This window comes from Mandrillus leucophaeus, unplaced genomic scaffold, assembly GCF_000951045.1.
Source record: "Mandrillus leucophaeus isolate KB7577 unplaced genomic scaffold, Mleu.le_1.0 Scaffold8, whole genome shotgun sequence".
Taxonomy (NCBI): domain Eukaryota; kingdom Metazoa; phylum Chordata; class Mammalia; order Primates; family Cercopithecidae; genus Mandrillus; species Mandrillus leucophaeus.
This window is the reverse complement of record NW_012108696.1, coordinates 4,291,241-4,309,132: the sequence shown is the minus strand read 5'-3', so window position 1 is coordinate 4,309,132 and position 17,892 is coordinate 4,291,241. Positions and strand designations below refer to the sequence as shown.

Genomic DNA, 17,892 nt, shown 5'->3' with positions numbered 1-17,892 from the left:
CTAGTCACCAGGGGGCCGCAGGCTGGCCTCTACCTTCTCCTCGGGAACCTCCCATTCTGCTCTTGAAACTGAAAGCCAGTGTTGTAGCTGATGACTTAGGGGAAGGAGAGGGGCCTCCGGGAGGCGCTGTGATGCGTGCGTGGGAATGAAAATGCTGGTGTCAACAAGCTTAGGTGGCAGAGACACCGACAGCCATCCGCAAGATGACTTTTGATAATGCAAGTGCTCGGAAGAGCATCCTCTATGATAAAGAGTGATGGGAGTGGTGGTGGATGCTTTCGAATCGGTGGTCAGGGGAGGCTTCCCTGCAGAGGCACAGTCCAGCTGAGAGCCCAGTGACAAGAGGCGCCAGCCTGGGAAGTCTCAGGAGCAGAGCATCCTAGGCCAGTGCAGTGGCCCCGAGGCAGGAGTGAGCTGGGCTGAGCTGGGGACTGGTGAGGAGGCTGTGCGGGTGGAACTGAGGATGAGGGGGTGGATGGGAGGAGACGCAGGGGCTGCGTGGGAGTACGGAGGGGAGAAGGCACGGGGCGTCCGCGGCAAGGTGCTGGCACGCTAGGAAGCTGTCTGTGTGCTCCTCACTGGGTTGAGAGCGTATAGCACTGCTGGAGGTCTTTATCGAAAGTTCTCTGCGGATGAGGGGATAGTCCCCTGCTTGGAGCCGTGTGCTGACCTGGTCTCCCCACCTCTCTCTCCCTCCAGTGCACCGTCCAGGTGAGGTTAGAGCTGGGGCACCGTGCCCAACTGCGCAAGAAGCCCACCACGGAGGGGTTCACTCACGACTGGATGGTGTTTGTCCGCGGCCCCGAGCAATGTGACATCCAGCACTTCGTGGAGAAGGTGGTCTTCTGGCTGCACGACAGCTTCCCCAAGCCCAGACGCGGTGAGTGGCCCCAAGCCCTGAGTGCCCACAGCACGGACCCGTCTGACTCCACTCCTCCCAAGGCCAGGCTCCACCCCTCCCTCAGGAGCAGCAGGACCCCCCAACCGTGAGGTTCCGGCTTGCGTCCGTGAGGTTCTGGCTTGCGTCCCTCGGTGTGGGGGCATTGGAGCCGCGTCACCTCCAGCTGTTGAGTTAGTTGTAGGAAAAACTGAAGGAGGTGGTGGCGGTCTGTCGTGTCGTGATTTAGACCCGGGCTCTGGGAAGCAGCCAGGGAGCACAGCCAGGTGGGCACGGGTGGGAAAGGTGAAGTCAGCCAGCTGGTGAGTGATCAGAAAGTTGCCGACTGGCCCTAGGTTTGCTTGGGGGTGCTGTGTGAAGAATTCCGAATATTTGGGGCAGAAAGAATGCAGGAGCTCATGTCACCACTGTCTTTTCTCTTCCGTGTCTTCCCTCTCCCTTCAAGCCTCAGACTGTCATTGGTTCAGCACGAGTGCCTCAGTCGTGTATTCTGTCAACGCCTCCACCTGTGGCGTGGGGGCCCTGGCCTTCCTGAGGGTGCAGTGTGACGGGGCAGAGGCAGGAACTCACCCAATTTATGATCAGGGAAGCCCTCCTGGGGAAGGGAGCCCCAGGGGAAGACTGTGGTGTGGAACTGGAGAGAGAGGTGGTGGTCTGGGGAGCGCCATCAGGGCTGGGGCCGCATCTGCTTTTCTTACCGCTGAGTCCCCAGTGTGAAGCCCGGGGCCTGGCGCATCACAGGGGTTCGAGAAATACTTCTTGAGTGATGTGTTGATAAAGGAATGAGGGACTTGCTGTAGCGAAGCGCTTCAGGGTCAGGAGAGCCCTGGCTGGGCTGGTGACCCCTCTACCCTGCAGTATGGGGGTCCTGGGAACTCCAGGGGCCACAGGAGGTGAGCCGCGCACAAGCGTGGGTGTGCTTAGGTTGAAGCAGGAGCTTCCTGGGAGCCGGGACCCTGGCCCTGAGCCTGTGAGTGGTTTGCAGCCTAGTGGGGAAGTGACGGGCGTTGACTGCAGTAGAAGCTTTTCATTCTGAAGGGATGCTCACCTCCGATTCCCTCAGCCTGCAGCTCCCCTTTGCCTCTGCATTTCTCCTTTCCTGAGTCTTCACCTTCTCCCCTTTTCCTTCCTCCCTCTCTAAGCCTCTTAGAGGGTGGCCGCGGAGGCTCCTGACAGCGGCAGATATTTATAAAGCGCTTCCTAATTGTGGGGACACGTGCCATCTATCGAGCACTTCCTGCCCAGCCCTTCGTGCGCAGGATCACGTTTTCTTCTCGCCTCAGCCCTCTTGTGCAGACAGGGAGATGGGCCCAGGGGGCAGGCTGCTGCCTGTGCTTACCGCAGGGTGGGCAGGCTGGCCCGTGAGCTGGGTCCGGCCACTGCCAGTGCGGCCTGTTTTTATTGGTGCACGGCCATGCCCGCTCGCGTGGGTGTCGCCTGTGGCTGCTTTCGCGCCACGTCGGCAGAGCAGAAGCCTGGCTGCCCCTCCTGCACCAGGCCCTCTTTCCTTTCTCTGGCGGCATCCACTCCACTTCTCCTTCACCAACCCCTCCCCCACTCCCCTTTTCTCTGTCCCCGGAGCTGAGGGATGGGCCCTGGACGCTGATTTCCATCCACTTTGAGACTGTTGATTTCACCTTTGCTCCCCACCATGTTGACACAGCACCTTCTCCAAGCTCCAGGTACCTGGAAGATGGGGTCATGAGTGGGGCTCACTCTCAAGGGTTGGTTTTTTGTTTTTTGTTTGTTTTTGAAGAGATGGGGTCTCGCTCGCTATGTTGCCCAGGCTGGCCTTGAGCTCCTGGCAGGCGCGTGCCACCATGCCAGGCTTCAGTGTCAGTTTGTAGGCAGCCTTTAAATTAGTAACTGAGCCCTGTTTGTTGTAGTCTGTCTGTGGGGCCTGGAGACAGATAGCAGCCGCATCAAATGTATCAGAAAGTAAACTCCCAGCTCACACGGTGTAGCACTGAATAAAACTTGAGAGAGGGAGTGAACCTCTCAAAGCACTCCAGCCTCTGGAATGATACTTGAGGTACTTAAAAAGTATCTTTTACTTCCGAGGCGGCTTACATTATCACAAATCAAACTGGGCAGAAACATGTAAGGTACAAAGTTGCTGTTCCTGGCCTCCTTAGTCCTCCCTCCCCGGGGCCATCTTCGTAGCTCTCTCTGGACTGTCTTCACAGCAGCTCATTTGCTTCTTATTTCTTGAAAATGTAGACAATACTTACTGATTTACCGGCTTGAAGGGTTAGAATTTATCCCAAAGTACCCCCTTTTACCCACTGTCTTCTCTAAGTTTTTAATAGTCCAGTGACTCGCTTTTGCGTTGGTCGTCTTTGTGACTCTGAATGATGATGTGAGCCTGTTTACCTTTGGGATCCTTCACAGCAGAGTCCCACGTCACCCTTTTTAGGGAGTCCTCTGGCTGCCTGGGCTAACTCGCAGTTTCTTTGCCCAATACACCCACACAGCCATATGCTTCTTAGCCTTTTTTTTCTGCTTTGGTTTTCTCCTTAGCACCATCTTAACATCTTGTACATATTACTTCCTTATCTTGTCCATCCCTCTCCCCACCCCAAGTAAGAGGTTTCTATCAGTTTTGTTTGCTGCTACATGCTCGGTGCCTGCAGGGATACAGTAGGTGCTTACTAAGTGTTTGATGACTGAATGGACCCTTGCACCTGATCAGCTTTTGTTAGTGTTTTCTGACTCTCCACTGAGGAAGGCAAGGCCACCAGTACCCTGTCTTTTTTTGACCCTGCTGCACCCCTCCTTTTGAGGCTACACTGGACGTTGTTAAGCTTGTTGATGAAGACCAAGACCTTCACTCCCCGGCTGTAGATTGACTGTAAGAGTTGGGAACTAGCAGTAGGCAGCGTTGACGTGTTTGACACTGCCACCGTCAGGCTGGTTGGGACGGCAGGACTTCATTCAGCCTCTTTTTCCCGTTTCCCGAACTCTGGGCCACTCCAGGGAGGAGGCTCCAAGTCAGGTCCATGGCAAACGGGTTCTTTTTGGTCATTTTTGGTTAAAATTTGGCCCTATTTTAGCTTGTTTCACATTTGGTCTGTGGCTTTTGGAGTCCCCCCTTACTTCTCCTTTTTGTGTTGTGTCTTTATCAATACCTTCATTCCCCCCCATTCTCTCAATCATTTCATTTATTCTGTGGCTTTTTTTTTTGGCTGGGCATGGTGGCTCATGCCTGTAATCCCAGCACTTTGGGAGGCCGAGATGGGTGGATCACCTGAGGTCAAGAGTTCAAGACCAGCCTGGCCAATATGCTGAAACTCTGTCTCTACTAAAAATACAAAAAAATCAGCCGGCTGTGGTGGCTCATGCCTGTAGTCCCAGCTACTCAGGAGGCTGAGGCAGGAGAATCGCTTGAACCCGGGATGCGGAGGTTGCAGTGAGCCGAGATCATGCCAGTGCACTCCAGCCTGGGCGACAGAGCGAACTATGTCTCAAAAAAAAAAAAATTCTTTTAGAGATGGGGTGTCGCTATGTTGTTGCCCAGACTGGACTCCAACTCCTTGGGCTCAAGCAGTCCTCCCACCTCTGCTTCAGGAGTAGCTGGGATTACAGGTGTGAGCCGCCTCACCTGGCCTTCTGGCTTGTTTGTTTTGTGAAGTCCTCTGAGTGTTTCATGCTGCTTCTCTGTGCCTTCCTTCTCTGATTACAGTGGACTGTTCTCCAGCCACCCCATTAGCCACCACCCTGGGCCTTTTCTCTCCTGCTCTCCTGAGGTGGTTTGTTTATTGGCCTATGTTTTGGTTTATTTTCTCGTTTTGATTTATTTTCTCGTTTTGGTAGAGCAGTTTCTCAAGTAATATCCCAAGAGATTAATTGCTTAAGACATTTCTGGCCAGGCTCAGTGGCTCACACCTGTAATCCCAGAACTCTGGGAGGCCGAGGCAGGTGGATCACCTAAGGTCAGGAGTTCAAGACCAGTCTAGCCAACATGGCGAAACCCCATCTCTACTGAAATTACAAAAATTTAGCCAGGGGCGGTGGCGGGCGCCTATAATCCCAGCTACTCGGGAGGCTGAGGCAGAAAAATCGCTTGAACCTGGGAGGCGGAGGTTTCAATGAGCCAAGATCATGCCACTGCACTCCAGCCTGGGTGACAGAGAGAAACTCAGTCTCAAAAAAAAAAAGACAGACAGACATGTGGGCAGTAAACCCTTTGAGTCCTAGCATGTTTGAAGATGCCACCATTCTCTTCTCACAGTGGAATGGTGGGTTGGTTGGGTGTAATTTTGTGGTTTGCGAATTACAGATCGAGAATCCCTGAGCTGAAAATCCGAAATCCAAAACTTTTTTTTTTTTTTTTGGAAACAGAATCTCGCTCTGCCACCCACCCAGACTGGAGTGCAGTGTTGTGATCACAGCTCACTGCAGCCTCAACCTTTGGGCTCAAGCAGTCCTCCTGCCTCAGCCTCCCAAGTAGCTGAGACTACTGGCCCACCACCATGCCCAGCTTTTTTATTTTTTGTAGAGACAGGATTTCACCATGTTGCCCAAGTTGGTCTTGAACTCTTGGGCTTAAAATCTTCCCGCCTCGGCCTCCCAAAATGCTGGGATTACAGGCGTGAGCCACCATGCCCGGCTCAAGATCCAAAACTTTTTTTGAAACGGAGTGTCACTCTGTTGCCCAGGCTGGAGTGCAGTGGCGCGTTCTCGGCTCACTGCAACCTCCACCTCCCGGATTCAAGCGATTCTCCTGCCTCAGCCTCCTGAGTAGCTAGGACTACAAGCCCCCACCAACACGCCTGGCTAATTTTTGTAGTTTTAGGAGAGACGGGGTTTCACCATGTAGGTCAGGATGATCTCAATCTGTTGACCTCACGATCCGCCCGCTGCGGCCTCCCAAAGTGCTGGGATTACAGGCGTGAGCCACCGTGCCTGGCCAAGATCCAAAACTTTTTGTTGTTGTTGTTGAGATGGAGTTTCGCTCTTGTTGCCTAGGCCGGAGTGCAATGGCACGATCTTGGCTCACCACAACCCCTGCCTCTCAGGTTCAAGCGATTCTTCTGCCTCAGCCTCCTGAGTAGCTGGGATTACAGGCATGCACCACCTTGCCTGGCTAATTTTGTATGTTTATTAGAGATGGGATTTCTCCATGTTGATCAGGCTGGTCTTGAACCCCTGACTTCAGGTGATGCACCCCCATCGGCCTCCCAAAGTGCTGGGATTACAGGCGGGAGCCACCGCACCCGGTCAATTCAGAACTTTTTGAGTGCTGACATGATGCTTAGAAAATGCTCACTGGAGCATTTTGGATTTCAGATTTTCGGGTTAGGGATGCTGAACCAGTGGAATGCGAATATTCCAAAGTCTGAAAAATCCCAAGTTCACGACACTCCTGCTCCCAGATGTTTTGGGAGCACGTATCACTTAGCGCTGTGGAGGCGTTGTGTTAGTATCTTCTGGAAAGTCTGATGCCATTTGGTCCTCATCCCATTACACGTGACCTGTTTTTTTCTGTGGAAACATTTAGGATGTTTTTAGGACGTTTGCTTTATGATATCATGTGTTTTTTTTTTTTTTTTTTTTGCTGCTGTTCACTATGTTTTGTGACATTTGAGTGTCCTTCATTTTAGCTCTGAAAGTTTCCTTCTATTTATTTGACAGTTTCCTTCCATCTGTTTATTTCCTCTCTTTTCTTCTTTCTGGGATCCTCATTTTATTTCTTGTTTTCTTTTTTCTTTTTTTGAAACTGAGTCTTGCTCAGTCACCTGGAGGGCAGTGGCACTGTCTTGGCTCACAGCAACCTCAGCTGCCCGGGTGCAAGTGATTCTCGTGCCTCAGCCTCCCGAGTAGCTGGGGTGACAGGTGCGCACCACCACGCCTGGCTAATTTTTTGTATTTTTAGTAGAGAACGTTGTCCAGGTCAGCCTTGAACTCCTGGTGTCAAGTGATCCTCCCACCTCGGCCTCCCAGAGTGCCTGGGATTACAGGTGTGAGCTGTGGTGCCTGGCTGTAATTTTCCCTGTTAGAAATATCTTATTTTTTTGTTGTTGTTGGATGTATATCTCCTTGAATCTGAGGACATTGACTCTCGGTTTTTATTTTTTTTACTTTCTTTTTGTCAAGCTCTCTGGGGTCTCCAAATTATTTGTCTCCTCGGGCTCTTTCCTCCTGGTGGGAGCTCCTGAGCGTTCTGTGCTGGGAGGGTGGTTTCCGCTCATCCACAGACCTGAAGGCTCTCAGGCCTCCTGATTTCCTAATGAGTAAGGCCTTCCTTGGGGTCTGGTTTCCACGCTGCAAGCTTCAGCTTCCCCCAGATCGTTGGCTCCTTGAGACACGGAGTCATCTCAATTTTCCCAGAGGGAAACCTGAAACTTCCTGGGCCGGGGGAGGGCGCGGGGAGGGGAATGGGCGGGAGGGAGGATGGGCAGGAGGGAGGGATCCCAGGGCTCCTGTCCCCAGCGCAGCCTTTCAGTTTGCTCTTTTGTTTTTTTTAATAACCGCTTTATGGAGATAAAATTTACGCATCATAAAATTCATTCTTGTAATGTGTACAGTTAGCGTGTTCAGTATATTCACATAGTTGTGCGGCCATGACCACTGATTCCATCATCGCTGTCTAATTCCAAAACATTGCTGTCACCTCAGGAAGAAGCTCAGGCCCTCACTCTCTTGCTCCCACCCTCCTCCCCCACCGTGCTCCCTTTCCCTCTCCCAGCTTTCATCCTCACTCCTGCCCTCTGCTCAGCCAGTCCAGGACCTTCAGCCTTCTGGCACCAGTGGCTGTCCCTGCCCTACGGCGCCCCCGTAGCAGACTCTGAGCCGTCACCTCCTCATCCTGCCCCTTGCCCAGCGTGTCCTCGTCCGACTTCTGCCTTCCAGAAACTCGCAGGTGGCTCAGACCTCTTCCCTCCTGCCGTCACTCTCACGGCCTTATTCCTGTCCTCTTGATTCCTGTGGGCTCTGAGGCAGCAGAGTGGGCCGGTGCGTCTCCCTGGTCTCCCCCGTTGGACTGAAGACTATCCCCGGCGCTTGGCCGACTGCCGTCCCTCTTGGCACTGTCTGGGGGGATTGAAGTTCTCTAGGTTTGGAGTACCCGTCACAGGACAGGATTCCTTCCTTGAAGGGGTGGGGACCATGAGATAAGATGTGACAGTAGATTTGGGAAGCATGTGACCTGGAAGTCAGAGGCCGAGGGACATGGAGTCTGTTTCTCGAAGGAGGTGGCCCTGCTGTGGGCCTTTGTGGCTGGGTGGGATTCAGACTATGGGTGGGTGGGGAGAGGACGGGGCATGGGTGGAGTCTGAGAGCAAATCCCAGGCCACTGCCCATGCCCGCGCCTCCTCTGCTGGGGACAGGCCACCCTTCCTCTGTTCTGCCTCCACTTTCCTTCCCAGGTTCAGATTAAGTTTTCAGGTGTGTGGCCCCATACTGCACTTTATTTATTTATTAGTTTTTTTAATGGAGTCTCACTATGTTACCCAGACTGGAGTGCAGTGGCGCAATCTTCGCTTACTGCAACCTCTGCCTCCCGGGTTCAAGCGATTATCCTGCCTCAGCTTCCCGAGTAGCTAGGATTACAGCCATGCGCCACCATGCCCAGCTAAGTTTTGTGTTTTTATTAGAGACGGGTTTTCATCATGTTGACCAGGCTGGTCTCGAACTGGCCTCAAGTGATCCACTTGCCTCAACCTCCCAAAGTGCTGGGATTACAGGCGTGAGCCACTGCGCCCGACCCCCTGCTGCACTTTAGACCAGCTTGGCAGTGTTTAAGGGATATAAGATGCTTCCGAAAGGAAGTGTTAGGTTCCATTTCAGGCCCTGGGGATGTCACACTCGGTGAGATGGAGCTTATCGTCTAGAGGTGGGGATGGAGGGAGACAGGCAAAGTGAGCACGGAAGTCCTGCGGTGGAGGGGTACAGGACACCGGGGAGCCTGTGGGGGCTCAGAGCAGGGCTCCCAGAGGAAGTGAGCTGGGAATTTGAGAGGCTCAGTGTGGCTGGATCGTGGGATCTGGTGCTGGGCTGCACAGAGCTGAGGCGGAAGGCACCTTGCGGGTTGTATAGGACAGTGGGGAGCCCTCCCTCAGTGGGCACAGTCAGAGGATTGGTCATTGCCAGTGCAGAAGGTGCCTCGGAAGGAGCCTGAGGCTGGACGAGAGAGGCATGGCACCGGGGCAGGGCCGAATTCCAGAGGGGCTTTGGGGTGGACTTGCTAGCACTTGACCTCAGGTGAGCCTCCGGAGAGGATTGCAGTGGACTGGGGTCTAGGGCCAGTGGTGGGCAGCTGAGTCCTGAGTGGCGAGTTGCAGGAGAAGGTGGCAGGGGGACTGGTGTGTGGAGGGGGGTTGGTGTGGGGTGGGCCTCATCATTGGAGGTCCCCTGTCCACCATCCTGGCAGGATGTCAGAGGAGTGGGAAGGAGAGTGGAATGGACACTGGGGCGCAGGCGCCTAGGCCGGCCTCCCTCAGGCTGCAGGTGCTCCCTGTAGAGCCAGAGTGCCCTGCAGGCGGGGCTGCTCCTCACCACAGGGCGAGCATTGGTCTGAGGGCGATGACTCCCCCGGGAGTAAGCACTGAAGGCCAGGGGCATCTCGCTCTGTCGCCCAGGCTGGAGTGCAGTGGTGCGATCTCGGTTCACTGCAGTCTTTGCCTCCCGGATTCAAGCAATTCTCCTGTCTCAGCCTCCTCAGTAACTGGGATTACAGGTGTGCATCACCACATCCGGCTCATTTTTGTGTTTTTAGTAGAGACGAGGTGTCACCATGTCGGTCAGGCTAGTTTGGAACTCCTGACTTCGTGATTCGCCCGCCTCGGCCTCTCAAAGTGTTGAGATTACAGGCGTGAGCCACCCGGCCAGTCAGGGGCATCTTCTTGGCCTCTTTGATCATCCCAGCCTCTGACTCTGTCTGACACAGACAGTGGGGCGTGAATGAGTGAATGGAGCGGATGTCGTCTCTACTGTCGTTTGGGAGTGTGTTTTTGATTCGTGTGCAGACCCTGATGTCAGGCAGTGGTGTTCAGAGCTCCCAGCAGGGCAGCCAGGGCTACCGTTGGTCTCTGGGGAGGCTGTGCCCACCTCGGTCCAGTTGAGCAAGCCTTGCACAGACGTGGCATGTAGGCAGGGGCCCTGCTCAAGGCTGTCCAGTCAGCCCTGTCTTCGAGGTTCCCAGGTCATCACTCCAAACCTACCCTCCTGATAGATGTTGTTTGCCGGATTCAAGCAATTCTCCTGCCTCCGCCTGGGTGATAAACTACAGATGATCGCCCACTTTGGCCTCCCAAAGTTCTGGGATTACAGACGTGAGCCACCATGCCCAGCCAGTTTTCTAGCAATTTCTCACGCACTTAAGAATTACCTTACTAGTGCAAATATGTGTGTATGAAGATTTTTAGCAATGAGCATTATGCTAAGTGAAAGAAGCCAGACTGACTGGGCGCAGTTACTGAGGAGGCTGAGGCAGGAGAATCGCTTGAACCCGGGAGACGAAGGTTGCAGTGAGCCGAGATCGTACCATCGTACTCCAGCCAGGGGGAGAGCGAGACTCCGTCTCAGAAAAACAAACAAGCAAACAAAGAAAGGCAGACCCAGAAGACAGAGACTGCATGATCTCACACACATCCAGCAGTTAAAACAGTCACACTCAGAGAAGCCGAGAGTAGGAGGGTGGCTGCCAGGGGCTGGGGGACGGGGAGGTGACAGTCAGAAGGTACCGTTGTTCGGTTTTGCAAGGTAAGTTCTGGATCTGCTGTATTGCAGAGTCCCGATAGCTGACAATACTGTAGCATACACTGAAATTGCTAAGAGAGCAACTCAGTGGTCTTCAAAGACAAAAACAGTGAGAGAGAGCAGAAGGAAACTTTGGGAGGTGATGGATATGTTCACGGCCTTGGTGGTGGTGATGGTTTCACAGATGTACACACGTCCCCAAACTCATCTAGAGGTGGGCATTCAATACATGCAGCTTCTTAACCTGTCAACCAGACCTCAGTAAAGTGGGGAAAAAACCGACACACAGTGGCCAGGATTTTTTCCTGTCTCCCAGTCGTAGTTGCACCTAGAGGGAGAAGCGAGGGACGCGGGATTTGATCTCTACGGCTCTAGATTTTTTCTTAAAGTGAGAAGACACTGCTTCCATGGTGCTTTCCCAGTAATAACATACGGGTCAAAACATTGATGGTTTATTCTGGGGGATGAGATTATAGGAGATTATTTTACATATATTTTGCTGTTTATTTCAAGTTTTTTTTTTTTTTTTTGAGACATGGTCTTGCTCTGTCACCCAAGCGGGAGTGCAGTGGCACGATCATACCTCCTGGATCAAGCAATCCTCCTGCCTCAGCCCCCCGAGTAGCCCCTGAGACCACAGGCACACGCCGCCACGCCTGGCTAATTTCTTACAGAGACAGGGTCTCACTGTGTTGCCCAGGATGGCCTCAAACCCCTGGGTTCAAGTGATTCTCCTGCCTCAGCTTCCTAGAGTGCTGGGATTACAAGCATGAGGCACTAAGCGTAGTTTTTGTTTGCTTGTTTGTTTTGGAAACGTAGTCTCACTCTGTCACCCAGGCTGGAGTGTAGTGGTGCGATCTTGGCTCACTGCAACCTCTGCCTCCTGGGTTCAAGTGATTCTCCTGACTCAGTCTCCCATGTAGCTGGGATTACAGGTGCCTGCCACCATGCCTGGCTAATGTTTGTATTTTTAGTAGAGATGGGATTTCACCACGTTGACCAGGCTGGTGTCGAACTCCTGACCTCAAGTGACCTGCCCGCCTCAGCCTCCCAAAGTGCTGGGATTACAGGTGTGAGCCACTATGTCCAGCCTTTTTTTTTTTTTTTTTTTAATCTTTTTTAATCTCTGGGTTCAGTGGGGTTTTGTTCATGCCGCTTTGGAATGCTTTTATTAGGTGCTAAACTGGAACCCAGGAGGAGGGTCCCAGCCGCCTGGGGCTCCCCCATCTCCCAGCGTGTGCATCCGTGGCGCAGCAGGTGCCCAGCCCCCGTGCTGGAGGTGGTGACAGTAGAGTGTGTGGCCCTGCCTGCTGGGTTTCATGTCTCACCCAGGCCACACTTACCGACATTGACCTGAGTTGGGTCAACTTGTGCAGCCTTCTCTGGCCTCAGCCTCCTCGTCCTCTGCAGGCGCAAGGGCCCCAATGGCAGGCTAATGTTTCCTCTCACTTCTGCTGACCACACCGGTGGCTGAGTCTCCTTTCTCCTCCTCTTCCCTGCTGTTGTATACCTAAGATCCCTTTGCCGTGGAAGTCAACCCTGTCACGGGGGCTCAACCTACTGAAAAGCCACCCCCTGCGAGGCCAGCCAAGCCCCTGGGAGGAGGTGGTGGGGTTGAGGGGTGCAGTACTGCTGCTGGCGACCGGGCCTGAAACAGGCAGGAAGCTGATGCGTGTGTTTCTTCCTTTTCTTTTTAGTGTGCAAGGAGCCCCCTTACAAAGTAGAGGAGTCGGGGTACGCTGGCTTCATCATGCCCATCGAGGTGCACTTCAAAAACAAGGTAGGATCCCTGAGGGGAGCAGGCAGGTCGCCTCTCTGTGGGAGCCCCTGCTCCAGGTGCCACGGCAGTTCACAAAACAGGCCGGAGACCTGGCCGCTGCCCATGCACAGGCGTTCCAGTGAGGGCTGCGGGGAGTGCTGGTCGCCATCTCCATTCCTGGGGACATCAGGGGCCAGGACACAGGTGGGTTCGTGACAGCAGGTGGGCGTGCCCCTTGGTCCGCTTCTCTCGGGGAGCTGCTGGGCCACCTCCTGTCCAGTTGCCTGGAAAATGTGCCGACAGTGACATCCCCTGTCAGGACCAGCTTCCTCGATGGTCCTAGAGGGTTAATATCCAGGCCATGTGTAGTGACTGAGATCGAGAAATAGCTTAAATATCTGATTACAGTTCGATTATGGTGCGTCTTCTGGGCAGAATCTTTGATGAGCTTCAGAATTAACGAAGCAAACTACATATATAAAACTTAAAGGAAAAAGGAGTTATCTCTATCCAGAATGTCAGCGCGGGTCATCCGCGTCATCTGGAGTTACCTCCATCCGGAATGTTAGCGCCGGTCGTCTGCGTCATCTGGGTGGTGGGACTGCGGGGGTTTTGTTTCCATTTTCTTTCATCTGTAGTTTTTCACCTTTTTTTTTTTTTTCTTGGCCTAATAGTTAAAACAACTCAGAGCCTGCCCCTGGTCCTCCTCCCAGGCGTCACCACAGGGCCAGCGGTGACATTTCCTGGCTCGTGGCTTGTCCACCGCCGGCTGCTTTCCCACAAGTGCAGCTGGACTGGCATGGAGGCAGCGCTGGGGAAGGAGGTGTCCCTGGGAGGCCTGTGGACGCCGGCCCGCTTGGTTACTGAGTCCCTGGTTTGTACCTGGCCGTGCCGGGCCGCATGGCTGCCGTTCCTCTTTTCCACAAACCCCCTGGCACTAAGGGCCTTGAGGAGAGGCATTTGGCATGCGGCCCTCCTAGGAGCCGGGTGACATTTCAGCCGGTGCACCTTGGCCAATTTCAGATGCAAGGCCTCGCCCGGGGTCCAGTTCACAGAAACCTAGGTCATTCTGAGGCTTTGTTGGAGTTGAGGCCCCACTGGGAGAAAAGCCGAACCTGCCTGCAAGTGGGCCTTCTGGGGGGTGAGTGGTCCCGGCCCTTGGGCCTGTGGGGCCACCCCCCTGCCAGGTGTATCCCTGGGCTCCCAGTCTCCCCAGCTCCATCCGGTAAGCGTGCGGAAGGGGAATGAGAACAGCAGCCCCCTCTTGGGGCGGTTGAGGGGATTGCTCGAGCCTGTCCGTGGAAGGTGCTCCGCAGCCCAGGCACTGGTGTTCTAGCGGGTGGCTTGTGGGGCCACCGTCTGTGTGGGCAGTTTAAGCTCGCCTCTGGGGTGACTTAGATTAAAGTCCTCTGAGGTTCAGAAGCAGTTTGGGCCAGCAAGGCTTTTTTTTGTTTGTTTTTAGAGACAAGGTCTTGCTCTGTTGCCCAGACTGGAGTGCAGTGGTACAATCATAGCTCACTCCATCCTCAGCCTCCCAGGCTCAAGTGATCCTCCCACCTCAGCCTCCCAGCCTCCTAAGTAGCTGGGACTACGGGCACGTGCCACTGTGCCCAAGCTCAGGGAGGTTTTCTGTGTTCCCAGATACCTGTCTGGTCCCTGACACAGCCTTCAGCCACCTGAGGACTGGTGGCATCCATTCCACTTCCCAGCGCCCTCAGGCAAGGGGCTCCGACTGCTGCCTGGCTCTGCCATGGGCTGCCCATGGATTTGGTGGCAGGTGGGGCAGGGGCTGGCCAGTGCTGTTTGCTGCTTGTCATCCTTGCTCAGTAGGGACACCTTCAGGCGAGATGCAGGCTGGCCGCTCCCAAATGTGGCAGAAACCCACAGTGTGTGGTGCCGCCATGCGCAACGCAGCAGGGGCCCTAAGTGGCTGCTGCTCAGGTGGCCCCACCTGATGTGTCCTGCAGCTCTCAACTGAGGCTGAAATGCAGACTCCAGGGCTGTTTCCGTCCTGAGTTCCTGAGGCTCCACCCTTGCATCCTGCCCCTGTAGAGAAAGGAAGCGGGGGACCCTTTGGCCATAGGATTGTTACTGCTGGGCCCAGCATCCTCTCCTGTGTGGGGGTGTCAAGAGGACAGAGAGCCCTCTCTGAATCCTGCCTGCTCTTTCGGGATCCTGGGGGCTTCATTTAGGGTGTGGGGGCGTGTGGTTGCATGGGGGGCATGGGACCCCATGTTCCTCTATAGCACTTGTTGCCTGGTTCCTCTGAAAGGCCCCAAGTGCGGTGCCGGCTCCCTCAGTGCCCTTCAGCAGGAGCGTGTGTACTTCCGGCAACCTGCGGTGACATTGTTGGGTTAAATTGTTTTCTTTTTCTTTTTTTTTCTTTTTTTTTTTTTTTTGAGACGGAGTCTCGCTCTGTCGCCCAGGCTGGAGTGCAGTGGAGCGATCTCGGCTCACTGTAACCTCCGCCTCCCGGGTTCACGCCATTCTCTTGCCTCAGCCTCCTGAGTAGCTGGGACCACAGGTGCCCACCACCATGCCCAGCTAATGTTTTGTGTTTTTAGTAGAGACTGGGTTTCACTGTGTTGGCCAGGATGGTCTTGATCTCTTGACCTCGTGATCTGCCCACCTCGGCCTCCCGAAGTGCTGGGATTACAGGCCTGAGCCACCGCGCCCGGCCAATACGTTTTCTTTAAGTCTGGTTTATCGAGGTATAATTTACATATAGTAAAATTCTCCCATTTTAGATGTAGCAGGTTTTTCAAATCTCAGCATGTGCTTTCATTGAGCCCTTTTGGAGGATGGCCAGTTTTTCGGTTTTTTCTTTTCTTTCTTTTTTTTTTTTTAAGTCGTATTTCTTGGTGTTTATTTGTCTGAATAATTCCTGCAGAAGCCGTGTGGCTGGGCCGTTCTGCCATGAGCCTGTGCTGAGAACTGCAGCGCTCCCCCTCTCTCAGGACAGAAGCCAGCTGCTTCAGTGTGCTATGTGCCCCATTGCCTGGGAACTTCCTCTTCCTGGGGTGGTTGTAGAGGGTCCTGCACCGGGAGTACTGGTGGCCCCACTGCAAGGTCCAGGGATGCAGGTCCTCCTCACAGTGGCAGGGGTGTGTGTGCCATCCACAGGTGGAGGAGATCCTGGATCCCGAGTCACTTGGTCAAGCCCCAGAAGTTGGCAGAGCTAGGACTGGAACCAGCTCTTTGTAAGCACACACCCATTGCCTGAGACAGGCATGACCTAGAAGCATGATAGTGCTTGATGAGTTTCGGTGCCGGGGATGGGAGTGCTTCATGGCTGCAGGATTCGGAACACGATTAGGGACAGGGTCATAGTGCATGGGTTTGCTAGCGGTTTTTCTACCTGGTGTAGCCAGGGCTTGTGTTTGGTGGTTAGCCATGGCTTACTCCTCAGTGGGAGGTCGGGAAAGTGGAATAAGGAGTAAACAGAGGTTGGTGACGGAGTGGGTTTGGGGAGGTGCTGGTGTGTCTGGACAGGGTAGGGAGAGAGCTGCAGAGACCACAGTTTGGAGGTGGACACGCCAGGGTTCAGTCTCATAGCCTGACTGTGTCACCATGGGTGGGTCACTCCCCTGGGCCTCAGTTTGTCTGTCCATAAGATGGAGTTTCTGGCTGCGACTGCTTCTCAGGAGTCAGGAAGATTAAGAGGGAGACAGCAGGTGCAGCACTTGCCCCGGGGCCCGGCACAGCGGGCATTTCATCCATTTGTTGTTGAAATGGTATCGGCTCCTTCCAGTCAATCTGGGCAAGAAAGTTCAGTGGAGAAAGGGAGCCTCAGAGCTCGGAGGGCCCAAAGGAGGTTGAGGGTTCCTGCAATGAAAAAGATGTTGTTTGGCTTCTCCCGTGAGTGTGGCTCTAAGACCAGAGCAGAAAATGTGCTTTCTCAGACAGCTCTATTCTTGTATAAGTGTGTGGCTTTCTCAGTGAGTGCACTTGACCTTGAATATGGCATCGCCTGTAAAATGAAGGAATTGTGCTTTATGCAGTGTTAGGCACTAGAACTTAACTGAGGCTGCATTTTGTTTGACCTGTTGGTAGGATGTTCTTTTTTTTTAAGACGTAGTCTTGCTCTGTCTCCCAGACTGGAGTGCAGTGGTGTGATTTCGGCTCACTGCAAGCTCCGCTTCCTGGGTTCACGCCATTCTCCTGCTTCAGGCTCCCAAGTAGCTGGGACTTAGGGCGCCCACCACCACACCCGGCTAATTTTTTTTTGTATTTTTTAGTGCAGATGGGGTTTCACCGTGTTAGCCAGGATGGTCTCGATCTCCTGACCTCGTGATCTGCCCACCTTGGCCTCCCAAAGTGCTGGGATTACAGGCGTGAGCCACCGCGCCCGGCCGGTGACATGTTCTTTTACAGAAAAATCACTCCTTTCTCTCAAGGAAAAAGAATTTGGAGGGCCTCATCTGATTGCAAAGTAATACATGTGTGTTGTGAAGTTTTTCCCAAGCAAGAGGACGGTGTTGTCTTGCTTGACATCCGCTGGGAACATGCGTGTTGGGCAACTCAACCTTTTTGCTGTTCTGGGCGTGTCCGCAAAAGACAGTAAAAGCCGACAGTATCGGTTTGGGGTTTGCAAATGAACTTCAGTGAGGAGGTAAATTCAAAAGTATGGAATCTATGCAGAATGAGAGACAGCTGTACCATTCTGTGTTTATCCATTCATCTGTGGATAGATGTTTGGGCTGTTTCTACCCATTTGCTATGCGGAATAGTGCTGCTGTGAACGTGTGTGTGTGTGTGTGTGTGTGTGTGTGTGTGTATACGTACTTGTTTGAGTGCCCGTTTTCAGTCCCTCTGGGCGTATACACCTAGGAATGGAATTGCCAGCTCATACAACAATTTTCTGTTTAGCTTTCTGAGGAACTGCTAAGCCGTATTCCAGTGGCTGGACCCTGTCATAGTTCCACCAGCAATGTGTGAGGGTTCCTGTTTCTCCAGATCCTCAGCAATGCTTGTTTTCTGTTTCTTAAAAATTATAGCCATCCTTGTGGGTGTGGAACTGTAACTGTTGAGGTTTTTATTTGCATTTCCTTGATGACCTGTGATGTTTCACATCTTTTCACATGCTTGCTGGCTGCACGTATCTCTTTCTCAGGAAATGTCTAGATATATCCATTGCTCATTTTTGTTTGTTTTTTTCCTAGCTCTGTTGGCTAGGCTGGAGTGCAGTGGCGCCATCTCGGCTCACTACAACCTCTGCCTCCTGGGTTCAAGCGATTCTCCTCCCTCAGCCTCCCGAGTAGCTGGAATTATAGGCTCCCGCCACCACGCCGGGCTAATTTTTGTATTTTTAGCATTGATGGGGTTGCGCCATGTTTGCGAGGCTGGTCTCGAACTCCCATCCTCAAGTGATCCATCTGCCTTGGCCTCCCGAAGTGCTGGGATTACAGGCGTGAGTTGCCCATTTTTGAATGCCCGTTGCTCATTTTTGAATTAGGTTGTTTTTGTTGTTGTGTTATAGAAGTTCTTTATATATTTTGGATATTAAACTCTTACAGGGTATGTGATTTCAAATATC

The 17,892-nt window shown here is 53.4% G+C and overlaps 1 protein-coding gene across 1 annotated transcript in view; it reads left to right on the top strand.

Annotated features, from left to right (window-relative positions):
- The first annotated feature begins 475 nt into the window (after positions 1–475).
- Positions 476–17,892, top strand: part of MLLT1 (myeloid/lymphoid or mixed-lineage leukemia (trithorax homolog, Drosophila); translocated to, 1) — a 75,402-nt gene continuing 57,985 nt past the window's right edge. Inside the window, exons 1-3 of the mRNA XM_011967481.1 lie at positions 476–541; positions 700–880; positions 12,295–12,377. Of these exons, the coding sequence (XP_011822871.1) occupies positions 476–541; positions 700–880; positions 12,295–12,377 (330 nt within the window). The remainder of the gene's footprint in view (positions 542–699; positions 881–12,294; positions 12,378–17,892) is intronic.